Here is a 19,101-nt window from a genome sequence, read left to right as displayed (position 1 = left end):
AGGTAAGAGTGACAGCACCCTGTACACTGTATTTTATTTTCAAAGGTAATCCATCGAGTTGGCTGAATATCCACATCTTAAAAGATTGCTCCTGCTGCAAAATAGGTCAGAGAAGCGTTCATCAGGCAAGTATCACTGAAGCTGATGCAAGTTGCTGATAGGAGAAAAAAAAAAAAGTGATAAACCAAAAAGATGTTATTAGTCTACAGTAGCAGATGAAGTTATGCATGCTGTTGTAGCCAAGACTAGGAAGAGTTCTGTCTTCCAACTGCTACAGCTGTCCTAAGGTCCATCTTGCCACACTTGCAAGTGTTTTCATTTTGCTGAGATACCCTGTTGCTGCTCGTTTGCCAGTCTGGGCTGGCGTTTTCCTTCTCTGTGACTGCTGCGGCCCACAAGGAATCTGTTGGGCATGAATAGACTGAGCAGTTGCCAACTCCTTGCGGAAATGTTTGTGTGCAAACACTGAGGACACTTGGGGTATTTTTTATATATTTTTTTCCCAATAAAGTGAATAATTCACTTAACCAAGGCTTTGCATTTCAACTGGCCTGTTTGTGGAAGACAGGTCAGGCAGGTTGTCCGTGCCTGAACAAGCTCGTAGCTCCAGCAGGAGCCGAGCAGCTAGGTAAGGTGTGAGGCCAGCAACCTGGTGCCTGTTTCAGGTGCCAGAGAACGATGGCAGTGGAAGTCTGCTGTTTCTAGAGTTAGTGGATGGGATATCCTTCACCAGGGCTTTTAAAAAGGCTAAGAAGGCACCTGTGAGGAAACATTCTTGCAATAGATGTCCAAATGTCTCTAGATGATACCAATCCCTAACACAGCAGTAAATTCAGATTCACTGGGAGGTGTGCAGCATGTCGAATGACTACACGATTGTTCATCTGTTTAAGTATATCCTTTTTTTTTTTTTTTTTTTTTCCACTGCCATAACTTTCATTAAGATTAGCAACCTAGGTTGCATGACAGGGACATAGAGCCCTTCCCTGGGTCTTGCATAAGAAATGACTGCATTAGGATTACATTGATTGACTAAATGAAGCAGAAGTTGTGAGTAATATTGTAGAGTTATTGTGGACCAGGCTGAATGATTATCGCTGTCTTCAGCACTTGTTACTTCTGCCATAAAAGCTGGTGTATGTTGGTTATGGGTTATTTCTGTGCATATGGAAGGAATTGAGCAAGAACGGTATAACAGCAGAACTTTGTGATATGAAGATGGTGCTGACACCCAAAAGGCCTTACATTGTCATGGTGGGAGAATCTCAAAATTACATATTTATTTCACATTAAAAACATACCAGTTTTTATGCATTGCTTTTTCTTTCCAATGGTTCCTTTATATGTGGTATTTTAAGGGTGCAATACCTTCTGTGAGTTCCAGTAAAACAGAATACTGATGCATCAGCTGCTCGTGTCTGAGATGTACATGAAGCAGTGACCTGCTCGCATGTCAGAACTGTTTTTCTTTGTGAATACAAAATAGCTGGGAAAAGGCCCTGGAATGTAGGCTGTAAAATGACCTTTATTTCTTCAAGTAGTTTTAAAGTGTAGTTTTCATTTTTCCAAAGACACAATTGACAGCATGTGTGTGCTCTTGTAATATCACACATCTTTTTTTTTTTTTTCCTACCTTTTTTCTTTCCTTTTTTTTTTTCTTTTAAAAAACATGCTCTTTCTGACTCCCCAAAGTAGCTATTTTAATACTACGGACCAGTTGTCTTTCCGTGTAACCCAAGGAACAGATAATTGACAGGTATTGAAAGGATGGAGGTTCAGTTTTGAACCTGCTATAACTTGGGGCTGGGCATAAAAATAAACTAACTTCCCAACTTTGGTGGCCAATACTCATAATTTGTAAAGTATCTTGTTAATCAAAAGTATAAAAAATAAAAAAAAAAAAAAAAAAAGAATGTGCTGTGCAGCACTGAAAAAACGTATCGTACTGCATCTAGAAGAGGAGGAATGGCTGTCAGTCTTCTTCAGTTCATTTCGAGTTTTAGGCTGCTGCAGTTTTTGAAAGCTGAAGTTTATGTTATTTTTTGCATACTTGCTTTGGATATATCCCAGCAAGCACAGAATGTAACCTTCCATGTGGTCTGGCACAATTAGAGCCAGAGACCTGTTTGTGCATTCGCAGGCTAATTCGTTGCTGCATTTCAAGTCATGATTTCCTACAGTTTGGGTAAACTGAGCTGCAATCTGGGACTTGTGCTGCTATTAATCCCTCATTACTAATTTACGTCTTAATAACAGACTTTCTGCTTCCTTTACCAGACCAATTCTTGTGGTGTAACCCTAACGCAGATATGAAGTTTAGCTTTCTTACTGAAGCTGTATTGTGTCTTTATGACTTTTTGGAACAATAAGTGTGCACAAGAGCACAATTTCCTCTCTTTCTGTACCCAGGGTAAATGCGTTATCTTACTGGTGCATGTTTTGAAAAATGTCCCTGCAGTGTTACAGAGATATGGAAAAGGTTCCTGTCTCCAGAAGAATTGCTTGGAGCCGCCTTGTGTTCACTAACTACTGGCACTATCCCTGCTGTTAGTTTCCTTAGTACAGAAATTACCTTGATGTCTTTGACAGATAATCAAACAATAATGGAAAATGGGCACAGCTACAACTGCCACTTGTTAGGATAGACAGGCTTTTAACAGCCAAATTACAGCAGGATTTCCTTAAAGGTGAGTTCACAAACAATGCAGGCATGATGCAGACATTTTACATTTATCGTCTGCATGTACAAAGCTTCTCCAATGAAAAGTCAGGCTTAGTTTCAGAGAATGCTCATAAATGGTACCTGTGTCAGCCCTAAAACCAGGCTGATCATCCTCAGAGTACATTAGGGTACAGTGAAATAAGATAACTATAAACACTGCTGTATAGTGACATGAAACAAGGAAAAGTTCCAGTTCTTGTGAATCTGCATTGTCAATTTGTTAAGCTTTGAAGGGTAAGCAATAAAAATGTTAAAAGGTTGCAGCTGGTGGAGATGGTTCCTAGTTACAGCTCTCTAGATATTCAGCACAAAGATTAAATTGTAATAACATCTCTGCAGCCTCCCTGAAATCTCTCATCGTAGACAAAAAGTATCTTGGCATGTTTGCAGGGCAGGGCCCAGACTGGTGCTGTTTTTGGTTTTCCTCCTCTCCCCTTCCTCTGGCCTTCCTCAGTTTTTGTTTTAACAGGTATTTCCACTCTTATATAAATGTGAACCCTTGCAGGTTGTAAAACAGTCTGTTTGTTTCTCATATTTATAAGGGATCAGCATCAAGGAGCTTAATGCTTGGGTAAATGTATTTGTATAAGACAGCATGAGGGCTGCCTGTGTCCTGAACGCCTGGCAGGTGTTGTTTTTTGTTTATTTTTGTTGTTTAAAAAAGCACTTTTAACATTTCTGAAGTCGAATAAGTATTCAGTGGACACAGTTGCAGTTGGAATTACCTTTGTATTCTGAGTATTTCTTTTCAGTGCAGCTGTTAATTCATTCGCTGCTAGCTAAAGTTGATATTTTCGTTTTTAATAACTCTCAATCATTGATATATCTGGTGGAAAAGTTTATATTAGCAATTTTATCAGGGAAAAAATCCAGATATTAATAACTATTGTCAAATTTTGCATGAGCCTCCCCAAAGCATTCAGTGCATTTCAGTCTCCAAAACAGTAACCATCAGAAGTTTAGCAAATCATTCACTTCCAACAGTACCATTTATACCAGTAAGGCACAAAATGTGGTTGTAGAAAGCAAGTTAATCGGTGTGTTCAAGAGGTGGCTTAACCTGGTGAGTCTGCCATGCCAGCTGCCGAACAGCCACAGATGCAGAAGCCCTGGGAGCACGATGTAGGAGGGGAACCACAGCGGCTCCCAGCACTTCCAGTTCTCCATTCCTTCGCTGCCTGCCAGCTGCCCAGCTGGGCTGCCAAGGAGCTTGAGTGGCCTAACTGCATCTTAGAGCGTTCTCATGCTAATAAATCATAATGGAAAGTATTCCGTCCTAGATTTTATAAATATCTATATCTATATATATGTATACCCCTCAAATACTGTGTTCAGTTCGCGGCCCCTAGCTACACGAAGGACATGGAGGTGCTGGAGCACGTCCAGAGAAGGGCAGTGAAGCTGATGAAGGGTCTGGAGCACAAGTCTTATGAGGACTGGCTGAGGGAACTGGGGTTGTTTAGCCGAGAGAAAAGGAGGCTGAGGGAGAAGACCCCATGGTAATGTACAATTACCTTAAAGGAGTCTATAACAAGATGGGGATTGGGCTCTTCTCCAAGCACCAAGTGGTAAGACGGGGGGAAATGGTCTCAAGTTGTACCGGGGTGGGTTAGGTTGAAAATTAGGAGAAATTCCTTCACTGAAAAGGTTGTACAACATTGGAACAGGCTGCCTGCCCAGGAAAATGGTGGAGTCAGCATCCCTGGAGGTCCTCAAGAAACGTGTAGATGTAGAATTTAGTGTCATGGTTTAGTGGAGGGCTTGGCAGCGCTAGGTTAAAGGTTGGACTAGCTGATCTTAGAGGTCACTTCCAACCTGAACGATTCTGTGAGTCTGTGATATCTACATACATGAAGAAATATATCTGAACGTAGATGTTGAGTGGCATGGAAGTCAGTGGTACCTGAGAACAGCCTTGCCTCTCGATACAGCGTGATGGTGTCTTAAAGAAGCAAGCACACAGACTGGTTGCTCTTGTAGAGCTCTGGCACAATTATGTGACGCTTGAGTTAGAAGCTACACGTAGAGCTTCATTGGAATGTGGGTTTCGTGGAGATGAGCAGTTGTTATTCCAAAATACAACGTTTTTCTGGCATTAGTTTCAAATCTTAATTTAGAAAACTAGCTCAAGCTATTAAAGTTGTGGTTAATTCTGATTATTTTCATTCAAAGTCTCCCTGTACTTTCAGAGGTATGTCTAGTGTATTTCTGTTGAACTGCACCATCTGCTCCTCAAAGGGCAGGTTACTGGAAGGACACGAAGGGGTCGGTCTGCTTTCACTCAAAGTGAGCCCATTGTTCTCCCATACGTGATATGTAGGAACCTTTCTTTCAAACAAAAATTACTTTTCTTCATCTGCTTTTCATTTGCCCCTTTCTTTTGTTAATATGATGAGGGAGGACCAAGGAGGGCCCAAATCAGGAAATATAAAAAGTTATAGTATAGAGAAAATGTGTTTAGCCTTGGTTCTTTACCTGTGGTGGTTGGTTTCAATCTATTTCACATACTGTGTTGTAAAACACTGAAGAAACATGGATGCACTTTGTGGTAGACACTACCTGGAGAGAGTTCACTGTGTGCAGGGCTGATTGCTGTCAGGGCCTGGGCAGCAGGCACCACCCTGGGAGAAACCTTCCCCCAAGACAGACAGTCTGGGTGGCAGTGGCTTTCTTAAGAGTTTTTACATTTAAAAGGTACAGGGAGCAGGTTGTACCTCTGGATCACTTCGGATGCCAGGACTGGGTGGAACAAGCAGCATCAAGCCGCTGTTCTCTAGCAGTAGCATGAACCGCGGGCTTAGTGAGAAGGCCAAAGCCAGCACCACCAAGTTCAGTCAGCTCAGTTCAGCTGCTTGCCGTTATCTTTCCTTAGCACAGACAGCACTGTCCACCTAGGCAGAGAAAAACCTCTTGCTTCAAGATATAAAAAACCAAACAGATCTGTAAGGAGCTGATGGTTGCACTGCAAACACTAGGCTGCTTCCCAGAGGACGTTTTGGGCTTTTTTCCTCCAAGAATCGTAATGTTTTTCACATACACAGAGATGTAAGACAATCATAAAGCTGGTACATATCCTCATACTGGGAACCTGGGAATAAGCCTGCTGGAGACCTTGCAATATGAAGGATTCCTTCCACCCTGAAAATGTCATCTGCTGTCATGTACTCTGCAACCCACTGGTCAGTTCCTCCTGAGCCTTTTTCAGAGATACGCAACCATCTCTGCCTATCTCTTGCACCTCCCCTGTTTCATAGCTCTACATCCAAGCCCTTGGCCTGGCCTTGGATTACAGTTCCCAATAGTGGTTGTTGCCTGTTAAGTTCTCAAAGGACAGCTCTATTAATTGGAAAAATAACGTGGCAGAAAAAGGTATCAGGAAGAAAACAAAAATTAAAATGGGTTAAAAAGACAAATCCACCTATTGTATTCCAACCAAGTGCATACCTCAGAATATGAATCCTCGAGTAACTTTTACCCTTAAAATATGCCATCTTTACCAGCATCGTCAGAGAATATTCTGATATCTGTTTGCCCTTCTTCCATGCAATCAGTGTTTTGCTTTTGAAAACACAGTATTCTGTAGTGAACCACCAAAAAATGAATGTGTCTAGTCTTCCCTTTGAGTGTCTGTTTTCAAACGTGAATATTTAGCTCACTCCTTTCATTGTTTAGCACTTAGTTTTTTGACTTAGCTGTGAAGAATTAAAAAAGAAGGGGGACACAGAGCCAGACTGCTGCCGTGGAATAAAAGAGGACTGGAAATGAAGCAAGGTGCAGTGGGCAGGCACTGACAAGTGACGCTTGCCCCTTCCACTTCTGTCAGAGCGTGGTCCCCTCAGCAGTTGTCATCTCCCTGCACATGGCAAACCTTTCACTGGCACCAAGAGCGAGCATGATTTGCCAGTGCTGTGACCCAAGTGAGAGCATGGCCAGTTTCTGCTTCTGGCAGTCTGTTAACGCTAACCTTGAGGCATTTTTGCATAAGGTTAATGCTGGCAGTGAACGTCATATACGTGATCTGGCAGCTGGGGAGAATGGCACATCGGAGAGAGCAGTGCTAAAGGACCGTTTCTTCAGGATACTGTTGTCACTGTGGATTGTGACCCTACAGTGCCAAATCTCTAGGAAGCACGGCCTTTACAGACAGTACTGTTCGAAAACATTCTTACATGTATCTGCACCACTGTGAGCAATAGTTTAAATGAATTTTTAATACGACATTTTTTCCTGTGGTGAGCTTAAAGTCCAGCCAGCCAGAACTTCTGTTTGCATTAGCAGGTAGAGCACTTTGCCACATTGCACCTGTGGGTCAGTAATAACAATGTTAGCAGTGAGCTGCTAGCAGTAGATATCCAGGTGTCTAATAACAGGATCATAAAGTTCATATAACTCATTTGACTATGGAAGCTAAGGTCCAGTTGGAAAAGTGACTTGCAGGATCAAATCAACTCAGGCCTCCTTATTTTTACTATCTCTCCTTGGTCTGAAATATTTCCTTTCTAGTGCTAATTCGTAGTGTACTGCAGATTTTAAATTGGAGCCTAGCTTCCTACAATTAAAAAAAAAAAAATAGATCTTACTTTTTATGATACCTGATGCTCCTTGCTCTTTTGTCTTTGCTGCTGCAGTTGTGTTGGTTTTGAGGAAACACATAAATCCCTGACAGCAGTAGCAAGCCTCCTGCCGTGCTTGGAGGTTGCTGTGAATATTGTTGACACAATAAGAGGAGACTCACTGTCTTCTCTAATGGCAAGGGAAATTCTGACTTTCCTGATGGATTTTATATTCTAGTTTTCAATTCCCTAAAATTTAGCAAGCGTGAATTTCCACGAAGTTAGCCAATTGATGAATTAAAAAAATATTAGTTGCTGTATCTTCGTTTAGTTGTTAGTTTTTAAGAGAAGTTAGAGAGGAAAACGAGGTTACGGAAATACTTGGGAAAGTGTAATGTTGCATCTTGCAAGTCATCTTCACGGTAAGTAGAGGAATTCCTAAAGAGGCGGTATGGAAATAACCCAAATTGATTCTAGGTATCCAATGTTTAGTATCATAAAGAAAAGGAAGACTGACACTGTGTAGACAAGCACTGCTCCAGGAGTATCTTCATTTACTGTCATGTCTTGTTGCACCAGATGTTGCTAGTGATGCACACACAAATCCTCGTTCTTAACTGCTGAACAAATTGGATCATTCTCAGTCACCAACTTCTTTTCACAGTTAGAAATCTATAGTAAGTGGAAAACAAAGTGACACAAGCATATAACTGAAGGTGCAAGGGCTGTGCCTTCCCATTCTAGGAGCTGATAAGAAAAGATTAAGTGTTGTGAACAGTAAATCTATACATGTTTGGACCGTGAATCATAACTGCATAAATGCTGTTTTTCCTTCTGTTGTAACTAGTGTCTGCTTCAGCTAAAATATTACTACTCTACTTTTTGCATTTCTTTAACTGTTTTAAAACATCTGTTAGAATGTCTGAAATGTCATATGAAAATCTTGGGTAAGAATACTTGGTACTGAAGAAAGTATTCACAGCTATGGAAGCAGGCCTCTTAACAATATTTATCTACTGCTTGGTCTGCTTTGCAGTGACTTCCTGAAAGTTCTCGGTATTTGCTTTACCCTAGTTAGGATTTTTTGTTATTTTCTTCTGCCATTAACTGATCAAATTTTACAAAAAAAAAATAAAAATAAAAATAAATTAACTGCTCATTCTTATGTTGTTATAATTACTTGGTAAAATTGAAAGATCCACATGAGAAAATGAGTTTTATTCACTGTTGTTTAAACAAGCTTGATGTGTTCCCTTAGAGCATGTGTGCCCTTTAAAACACTTGGATTACAAAACATATTTTAGCTAATTGGAAAGAGGATGTAATTACAATTAAACTAATTTTTCCTGTAATCTCATCCAAAACTGAGCTTTTTTTTTTTTTTTTTTTTTTTTTTTAATTATCTTTGTTTCACTACTGATGAGGGCAACACAACAGACAGATTGCATTGCACAGTGTTGACTGCTGGGACGCTTTATACCCATGGCACAGCAGAGTTTCAGTGACCGACCTGTGCAAAGCTTCCCCTGCTGTTAGTGTCATTGCAAGGTGACACTTGTGAATTGATTAATCTCTTTTTTCTCTTTTCTTTTCTTTTTTTTTCCTTCTTCATAGTGACACATCCCTAGGGTACATCTGCTCAAGAAATTAATAAGCACAGGGCAGCATCTGCTGTTAAAGAGTAGCTTCTGAGGTGGAGAACATCCCTTTACAAACAAGGATCATGTGTTTCTACAGGAAAACTTGCTTTAAGATCTTTTTTTTTTTTTTTTTGCTACATGGATTGATGTGATAACGCTTATGTCTGCATGTTATTTTTGAAGCAGATTTGCGCTTGCTTTGTCTGGACCCTAAGCCGATAGAAGGCTTTGCAAATGGAATTAGTGTTGTCCCGAGCTAATAAACCCTGACTCACAGGCACGCATATTCTTGTGGCCTCAAGTTGAGCTTAGTGTGAGAGCAGAGGAACCTCATGTTTGCCTGCCGACCTTTTGTAGTCATACTCTGGATCTGGTCTTTGCTGCTGCCCGGATTGGTACAGCAGCGCTTCGGTGGCAGGCGCTGTAGTAGTGTGCTTACTTACCATTGACAGGGCCATAGATGGTCATTTGTGTTGTGCTGTTGGCTGGGCACGCAGCCATGTGACTTGGCAATGAAAATAAAAAAAGTCCCAAGACAAGACACTCTGACTTGCTTTTAGCATATGTTGGGTAAACAGGAGCGTTGGAGACAGCTAGCTTTTTTCTATATTCAACACAGCGTTTACAATACTAAATTTCCCTCTTTTTTTTTTTTTTTTTTTTTAAACCTTAACCTCTCTGTAATGAATAAAAACATTATGGGGGGTGGGAGTGTTATGATGGAAGAGAAAGTATTTTAAAATAATTTTAGAGGCATTGGACAGTAGGTCTGCAAAGAGTCAGACTAAAGAAACAGCAGGAGCTGAAAGTAGCAGTGTTACAGGACTTTCCTCAATCAGAGGTGACACCAAGTATTTCTGTCATCAGCCAAGAGAATCAAATGATGATGGGAACTGAAAGAAAAAACACTATTGCTTTAGCCCACGTAGGGAAAGGAGGTTCTTACATAGTTCTGTAAAAACTGGAGACTAAGGTCCCACCCATGCCCCATGGAGTGATGGATTTCGAGTTGGCTATTGTCAAAAAATGAAGTATAAAAGTCTGCAACTGAACTGTGTTTGTACTGATATCGTTGACTCAATTAAAAAGAATCAGAAAAGTTTTATCTCCTTTTAAGTACTGAAATATGTATTGTTGGTGAGGTAACTTCTGTAGCTAGATGATTTATCTTTAGTCCAAGAAAGTGGTAAAAAGCAACTGTTAAAGGACTGTTTTTTCATTTTTCTGTCCCAAACAGCCTTACTCCCCTGTTTTATCTAGAATATCTCCTTTGGCCTGAGATCATAAGCAGAATTATTGTCAGAAAACATTTTCTGGGAAATGTGGATGGTTGGAATATCAAAATTAATCTTAGAATGGAAAATATGATAGTAGCATTTCCAATGTTGTTGCTACCAACAACAGTATACTGTTGTGCTAGAATCATACATTCATATGCCATGCATTAAGCAGACAGCTTCTAAAATTTCTGCTTAAAGGACCTAAATTATACATAAACAATGACACACTTGTATATAATAAAGTATTTATGTATGAAATACACAGAAAAGGTATACGTGCACATGCTGAAGCTTCGTAGACATCTGGAGTATTGAGATAAAGTTATGCTTTCCAGCTGGAACGTGACAGGTTTTAAGCAAGTCAGTCTGATGAATTTTAAGTTGAGAGACCACACAGTTAAACTTGATCTCCGTTTTCATAGGGCCCTTACTTACAGTGCACTCCTGTTTGTTCAGCAGAACAGCAGTTAGAAGAGACTGCTGCAGTGTCTTTAAACCGAGAGACAGGAGCACTATAAAGGAGCAGTGAATAGAAAGGTCACAATGTCATTCAAACTAATGTTTTGTGGTCAGAAAGTCAATGCATGCTCTCGTTTGCTTCATTGCTGAACATAATGCCTTTTTTGTCTTAATTAACAATTTTGGATGCTTCTGTGTGGTTTTTTTTTTTTTTTTTTTTATTATTATTCTTCTTTATAGTTCTGCTAGAGAATGTCTGCATTTTTAAAGGAAAGTCTCATTTCCATTTGAGCTGATAGTATTGCAATTAGGAAATCCTTAGGGCTGTAGTCAGTACCTATTAAGATACACCTCAGAACCTACAATTAAGAACAAAACCTGAAAAAAAAAGAAGTAAAAAAGTGGGGCTAGATACGTATGGAAGCTCAGTTCACCATCTCCTTAGGTTACATTTTTTTCCTGGAAGTGTTCTTTGCCCATCTACAGGTACATGGATGGTTCTAACAAAGAAGTTAGCTCATTTTCTCCAAGTAGCTCATTAAAAGTATGGCAGTAATTAGGCTTGTCTGATCTGCACAAGTAGGCTACAGCGAAAATCAAAGCTGAAGCTGTCACTGGGTAAATATGTGAGGCGTATTATGGGAACTTGGCCATCAAATGAAATAGGCAAGAAATGAAATGAAACTTCTAAGATCATCAACATTACTTACATTAACTGGATCGCTCTTTTAAAATATGCTAAATGTTTTCAAATTGTCTTATAGTGTACCATTTTTAAGCAGTGAAAGTTTTGTTGACTTCTGTTTTACACACACTTCCCCCTTTTTGAACTGAAAAAAAAGGACTTTTGTAACAGTGTTTTAGCTCTGAAAAAATAGGGGTATTCAAGATATGCAAATGCTTTGAACTTTCCCTGGCTTCTGACTCTCCTAGACCACAGCTGAGTGGAATTTTTACCTCCTCGCAGCCAGCACTGCATGTCTGATCATCTTTTTGTCTATTTTTCCTTCCTACAGGGATCCTATAAAAATACAGCAGCTGCAGAACCAAATTCGTCTGGAACAAGAAAGTGGCCAGTGGTATCGTCACCAGCAGCAACCTGAGCACCATCAGCACCCTCCCTCATCTCCTTCCTTTCCTCCTCCCCCCTCCTTCCAGGAGCTTGAGTCCAGCCAGTCTGTTATCTCTCCTGTGCCAATGAGTATTCTCAACTCTCATACTTCCCCAACCATGCAGTCTTCCAGCTCCTTCAACTACGCTCGACCTAAGCAGTTTATTGCTGCTCAGAACATCAGCCCTGCTTCAGGTTACGTGACTCCTTCTTCAGGATCATCTACATCCAGCCTGCCTTCTCCTATGTCTCCAACTGCTTCCCAGAAACAGTTTGGGAGAGTGCCTGTTCCGCCTTTCTCTCAGCAGTTTGCTCCAGAAGGGGAGTACGGATGGTCTCCTTCTTCTCCATCCCCTCCTCCCCCGCCTCCGCCTGTCTTTAGTCCAAGCGCAACATATCCGGCGTGTGATTCCTTTCCACTTCCACCTCCTCCACCTCCTCCTCTTCCTTCACTTTCTTCACCTTCCCACAGCCTGTCTCCAACTCCCAGATTTCCTAATTCCGGCCAGTCTCCAGCAGCTTTTCTCAGCTCCATGCTGCCATCCCAGCCACCACCCATTTCTGTCAACGCATTAGGCCTCCCGAAAGGAGTGACACCTCCGTAAGTATTAGCTAATGAGCTCCTTGAGTTTGACTGTACTGAAGATTGTACTGAAGATTATTGTACTTGCTTCATTTTATACTTTTCTAGGGCCCCTTGCTGTTACCTGCCAGCTGAGAGAGAGATGTTAATTGTTTGCAAATGGCTCTGTGCTGGAGATTAGATACGGTTTTCTAACTATCACAGAAAAGAGATTCTGAAGGAGTATTACAGTAGGAGTAACAGAGGAAAATCTAAGGTTTTACACTGGAGTTGATGAATTTGTGAAAGCAGCAGCAAAAGGTTCTGCGTGCCCAGAAAAGTGGAAGGAGATCCAAGAAAACCCTTCCCATGACCCGGCTCTCTTAAAGTCACGTATTCAGTGATATTCGTGATCTATGTTCCCATTGCATCAGTGCACAGAGAAAGTAAAGGGAGCATTTTTCAAAAGTCCCTATAGCTTTGCAATACTTGAAGTATAAGGTATTAAAGCGTGCATCTGACAACAAAGTGGTCATAATGATGTATTGACTCTTGCCTAGGGTTTTTGTTTTGTTGTTTGTTTGTTTGTTTGTTTTTTCCTTCTTTCCCCTAAGGAATTTTGGAAAAGGGTTTAGGAGGGGATTTTGAAAAGAAGTGCATAAAAGCAAACAGAACCCCTCCTCCTAACAACTCCACATACTTGTTTTCCCCTTTTGTCTTCCCTAAAGGCCAAAATAGTATTTTGGAGCATGTCAGCTCCCGTCATAGATCAGTTTGTCTTTCCACTGGCACTAGATTCTCATTCCATCCTTAGAGAACAAAGAGACATGCTGAAGAACAAAAATGAGAATAGCTGTATCCAAGGCTTATTTATAACTTTGTCTAGAAGTTTGTCTAAACATATCTACAGTATCTAGGTGACTTGCTCAGTTACATACCGTTGTGGTGGGAACTTCTGTTATTTCAGTCCAAGATATGCAAAGGAAGAGGAGGAGGAAGGTGGACAGATATCAGAGTAATAAATCATATCTATGCTTTAATAAGCATTTCTTTATCTTGATTTCTGTCATATGGCTCATTATGGAATCTGGCCATAAAACAGAATTGGGAGAAAAATGAATAAATAGTACAGTTTGCTCTTGCACTCGTAATAGTTATGATTTTCTGTCTTACTGTGTCCTTTGCACTGGCTGAGTTTCTCTGCTGAAAGTTGCACGATTGATTTACTGACAGCTTGGCAGGTAAGCACAGCCACAGAAAGCCCGAAATTACCCCTGATTTGACACATAGCTGCATAGCTTTGTGGGCACGTGCTGTTGTGCTGCTTAGGGCAATCCACTGTAGGCAACCATGAGGACTGGGTTCTTTTTTGATTTCCTTTCTGTGTGCTGTGGTGGTGACAGCAACAGCTCAGGCCTCCACTGTGTTCCAGTAATGTGGAGAGCAGCTTCTCTATGCTTCTCTTCTGTCCTTCTCTATAGGAAGGACATCAAGGTGCTGGAGTTTGCCCAAAGAAGGGCAATGAAGCTGGTGAAGGGACTAGAGAACAAGTCTTATGTGGAGCAGCTGAGGGAACTGGGGTTGTTTAGCCTAGAGAAAAGGAGGCTGAGGGGAGACCTTGTCTTGTTGTACAAGTACCTTTAAGGAGTCTATAACGAGATGGGGATTGGGCTCTTCTCCAAGCACCAAGTGATAAGACAAGGAGAAGTGGTCTCAGGTTGCTCCAGGGAAGGTTTTGGTTGGGTAATAGGAGAAATTTCTTCACTGAAAGGGTTGTACAACATTGGAACAGGCTGCTCAGGGAAGTGGTGGAGTCACCATCCCTGGAGGTCTTCAAGAAATGTGTAGATGTAGAATTTAGCACCATGGTTCGGTGGTGGACTTGGCAGTGCTAGGTTAAAGGTTGGACTAACTGATATTAGAGGTCATTTCCAACCTGAACCGATTCTACGATTCTTTCCCTATTATGCTACATTCAGGCATATGTTTTTACTTGAGGCATTCAGCTGTGCGCCTCATTTCCTTTTATCTTTGGACACAGAGGCTGCACTCTGCAAGGATGCTTCCCCAAAACTAGCAGCTACCAGCCTGGGTGTGCGTGTGACAGGGTGTGCATGTGTCTCTCCCCCCAAGACAAGACAGCAGCCTCAGGTTCAGAGCTGGGCCCGATAAGGTGGTTGAGGCTGTTTGGCCTGCCATTCCCTCAGGAAATGTAATCCAGGTGGGAGCTGGCTCATGTTAACCATGCTGAGTGTATGTGTGTATGATTTATACATCTGTATATATATTTACAATGAGCATTTGTCATCTTAATTATAACATTAAAACATGGTATAGGGTGTACTTCTTGATGCAGAAAAAAAATATGTTGTTATATATCTTATATATCTTTGTCTGTTTTTCTCTGGCTTCACCCCTTTCATTTTACATTCACTAGAGGCTACTAATGCCTGTGTCTTTGGACTTGCTGGGTAAATAAGCAAGTCATTTGGTTTCCTCTGCTTTGTGCTTCAATTTCAGTTCTTCTGTATTTGTTGTTTTCACACCTTCCCTTTTGCTTCATCTTTCCCCTTGACTTTTTCTCTACCCTCACAAATCCTCATTCCTTGAACATATGTATATTTTCGAGATGCTCTAGTTTTTGAGCACTCACAGTATTCTATATCCTAAGCCCATATTCTTACCATGTCCTCCATACATCTCTGAGATCCACTGATTGCAAAGGATGATACTGTTACCTGGCAGCGTGCTGTAACTGACTGTACTGGGTGCACGGAATTAATTAAGGTATTCGGTTTTGCTTCAGTACAGCATCTAAAAAGCTAGTCAAGCCATTTAGCTTTGTCTCTACTTTCAAATCTGTCGTGTAGTGGTGATATCGAGAATATGATTGCGTTGTTGAAAGTGAACCAGCTACTGCTTGAAATACCCTTCATGGAAAGGAGATGCATGTTTGACTAGAGACTCCAGTTACAGTGTTTGAAGTGGTAGGATTTCTTCTTTAGAAGATAACTTTATTATTTGTTACTATATTTTAACTTCAATGGAAGTAGAATTGGATCTGTCATTGCATTTAGATACTTACACAATTTTGTACCAAGTGCCTCTAAGAGAAAAATGCTCTTAACGCAGTTTTCCTGTCTGCCTTCAGTATTTTCATAGCTCCTTTCTCTTGTCATTTTTCCTGTGTCTGTATATTTCAGGGTTGGTAATTCACTCCTAGTATTTTGATTATATGGTCTTTTTACCATTGTTGTTTATTTTTGTTTGGTTGGTTTGTTTTGTTGTTTTTTTCTCACTCAGGCATGAGTACCTCGACAATCATAATCAAATGTCTGAAAGAAAACAATAATTATTTAGCTTTGTCAGTCTCCTGTAATTACCAAAAAAACATTATTTGTCAGAATAAGAAATCCTGTAGACTACTTTTATGTGTCTTGATATACTGTAGAATTTATTGAATAATTATTTTTCATACATTTCAGTGTTTTTTCATGACTAAATCTTTTTTTAAAAAAATCAGTAGTAAGTACACAACATTCTTACTTTCTTCTGATTGTTTTTGTAGTTGGAGCAGAATATAGGTAAATAATAACCATTGCAGTGCTAACATTTTAGCTAAGAGTTGAATTTTTCCTTGGTTTTTCCCCTTAGACTCTGTAGATAATGTGCCATTATTGAAACCAGTTTGATACAATGCATATTCTTTCCAGTTGATAGATAGATGTTGTGCATGTTGTTGGGTTGTTGGTTTTTTTTTTTTTGCTTGCTTTTTTTCCTCCCAGCATATAGACTTACAGCCTTGTCTGAATCATGGGAACAGCTACTTAGGAATTTTCTCTATTTCATTTGGACATCTGAAACACGGACAGCAGCTTTGTGTAGTTAGTACCTACTGATTCACCTCTAAATAGTCTAAACATTTATTTGCAACAGTTTTATGGTAAATGTTTCAGTTGAATAAAATATATCTCATTTTTTTCAGTAAGCTGTAGCCACTTTGTTGTTAGCCACAGCTTGAAAACGAGGGTGTGTTGTAGCAATGTTAGCTGAACAAGCTTTAGGAACCACCACTTTTTGTGATGGGGCCGATATGATAAACTCGTATCTTGCCAGAGCGTTGTGTTATTAAGCAAGACAAGAAGTGCTGGTGGAGCTCCATAGCTAATTAAATACTTAAGGGAATTATGAACACTCATCAGTTGTTTCTGAGGTAAAACTTGGCTGCAGTGATGTTGTTGGATACTGTTGGTAAAAATCTTGGCTGTTTGTTCCTTTACCTAAAGAAAGAAACCTTGGTTGGGTAAATGTATTGGACTCAGGTTAGCTTTTGGTTACAAAAAGCATGCAGGAAACAGACTTGGTGTGACAGAAACCTAGAGTTGAAGTGTTTTATCCACATGTAAATCTTTTTAAGCTAGAATCTGGTCTTTACCGTTCATAGCAAAAATGAATGATATCTATATCAAAATAGATATACATTTTTTAATGATCAGAAAAGACAAATTCTGGGTAAGAGCATAAAATAAAATAAATAAAATAATGAAATAAACCGAATATAAATCCTGCTATACAGAAAGGTGTGGAGCCATCCAACCTGGGTCCCTTTGTACTTTCTAAGTATAAAAACATGTGTTGTCAGCTATACATACATCCTTTTGAAAAGAACTTAAAAATTTGTATTTTTTTCTTAAGGTAGATGCTTTTTCTTCAAGTAAATATCTTCAAAAATACCACCATAGGCACAAACAGGAGACAAAATCTGCCCGAGCAGAGCAGGCCGAGGGGAGGCCTCATGGCAGCCTGCAGCTCCCTCACGAGTGAAGCAGAGGGGCAGGCGCTGAGCTCTGCTCTCTGAGGACAGCGACAGGACCCGAGGGAACGGCATGGAGCTGGGACAGGGAAGGGTCAGGCTGGGGGTTAGGGAAAAGTTCTGCACCCAGAAGTTGGTCTGCACTGGGACAGGCTCTCCAGGGACGTGGTCAGGGCCCCAAGCCTGACAGAGTTCAAGAAGCATTTAGACAGTGCTCTCAGACACAGGGTCTGATTTTTGGGTGGTCCTGTGTGGAGCCAGGAGCTGGATTCAATGATCTTGTGGGTCCCTTCCAATTCAGGATATTCTGTGATTCTCTGATTCAAAATCATAATAGGGATTCTGTGGGAATCATGAGAATAGCAACATCAGAGAGATCTGCACATTTTTTCCCCTTTGAATCAGAGCTGATGGTCTGTTCTTGCAGCTATGTACAGTGACTTGTGCATTGAATTCTGTCTCAAATAGCACCAAGAGACAAATATTTTAGTAACCCTTTTGTTCCTTGAGTCAGTGGTGATGGTGACCACTGTGAGGAAAAGCTACATTTCTCCATGTTCATATCTAACAGCTTTCAACAGTCTGTCAGTACAAACGTCAGCTTTCATTTTAGAGTAAAACATATTGCTCTCCTATGTAGACCAGACATTTACTTTTCCCATTTCTGTAACTTGTGTTTCTCACAACTGTAAAACAATTGAGGTTACCTACAGTATGGCTGATCAGAAATTAGTGATATGTAGGAAGGGATTCATTAATTCCTGATGAAGAATTCCACCACAACACAGAGAACAGTCAGGGTGTCTTCCTGCTTCTGAGGGAGCTCACCTCATTTCACTCTGCTGCTCATTCCTAGAGTTATCCCTGGGGCTCAGGAAACTGTATCTGAAAACAAGTGTTTCTGTCATTGGAAAAATTCCAGCAAATGTTAGGATTTACTTTCATTCCCAACCTCCAATTTTCTGAAGCTGTTGTTCCTGTCCATTAGAACGTTTTTATTTAAAGCTTCATCATTTATTGTGTTGTACCTCCTTTCCCCATGGCTTGGATCTTACTTGTGGCTATTAGACCAGCACCTGTGTGGTTTATCTGTAGTACCAGATCACTTCTTGTTGGTTGTGCTAAGGAACAACTCATATTGGGGTTTTTGTTTTGGCAGTGTAACACCTTTTTATTATGTACATGCAGGTGATTATTGTAAAATGAATATCCATGTCAGCTTTTTTGAAATATTATGAATGCATATTTGTTCCATTTGAACTTTGAAAGCCTGGTGGTGCCCCAGATCTAATCTATTCAAGTTGCTTAAAAGTAGAGATAAAGAGTTTAATGCAGAGACTCACAGGCAGTAGCCAAGATAACTGACCTCATGACAATCATTAGATCTGGAAGACTTAATTTTCCAGACGGTTTTTATCTAGTTCTTTTTCTACATGATAGTTATAGATGCTTAAGAATGTGGCAAGATGACAAATGAACTTAACTAAGGGAACTAGTACATATACCTTTCTGCTGAAAAGATGTGGAGGCTATTTGTACCCATTCATTTATTTCAATGCAAATTGCGCTGTTGCTTATAGCTTGTTTTGGTCTGCAGATTTTTCCTTCTGAGGATTTAATTTTATAACTTTCTTATTTCATGTAGATTTGGATGCTACAGAAATGTCTGTGAATCTAAAAACCAGGTACAGTGCTTGACACTAGTGGAGATCTTAACCAGTAGCATTTCATCATGTGCCGTTAAAGTTAATATTTTTGATATATTACCTTTTCTCAGACCAGTGTAGGTTTTACTTCTCATTCTTCTGGCAGTTACCTTTCTCTTCTCAAGAGTTCAGGACTATAAGAACTGTGCCAGCCTTTCTACGTTCAAGAGCAGTCAGTGCTTCTCTGATTTCTCCTTGACCCTTGGTTCTAGTATAACGCTGCTAGCAATACAAAAGGCGGAGGAGATTACCAGT

General features: G+C 40.3%; 1 protein-coding gene across 6 annotated transcripts in view; it reads left to right on the top strand.

The window, feature by feature from the left end:
- The window catches only part of PALLD (palladin, cytoskeletal associated protein), a 192,617-nt gene that overhangs the window by 143,561 nt on the left and 29,955 nt on the right, over positions 1-19,101 (top strand). For 5 of the 6 annotated variants that reach the window (XM_084286645.1, XM_084286644.1, XM_084286647.1 and 2 more), the window contains one exon: positions 11,671-12,366. In XM_084286645.1, coding sequence (XP_084142771.1) covers positions 11,671-12,366 — 696 coding nt within the window. The remainder of the gene's footprint in view (positions 1-11,670; positions 12,367-19,101) is intronic. The other variant, XM_084286649.1, reaches the window with a different exon arrangement.

Source organism: Netta rufina (assembly GCF_964035555.1).
Source record: "Netta rufina genome assembly, chromosome: 4".
Taxonomy (NCBI): domain Eukaryota; kingdom Metazoa; phylum Chordata; class Aves; order Anseriformes; family Anatidae; genus Netta; species Netta rufina.
This window is presented reverse-complemented; position numbering and strand designations above follow the sequence as displayed.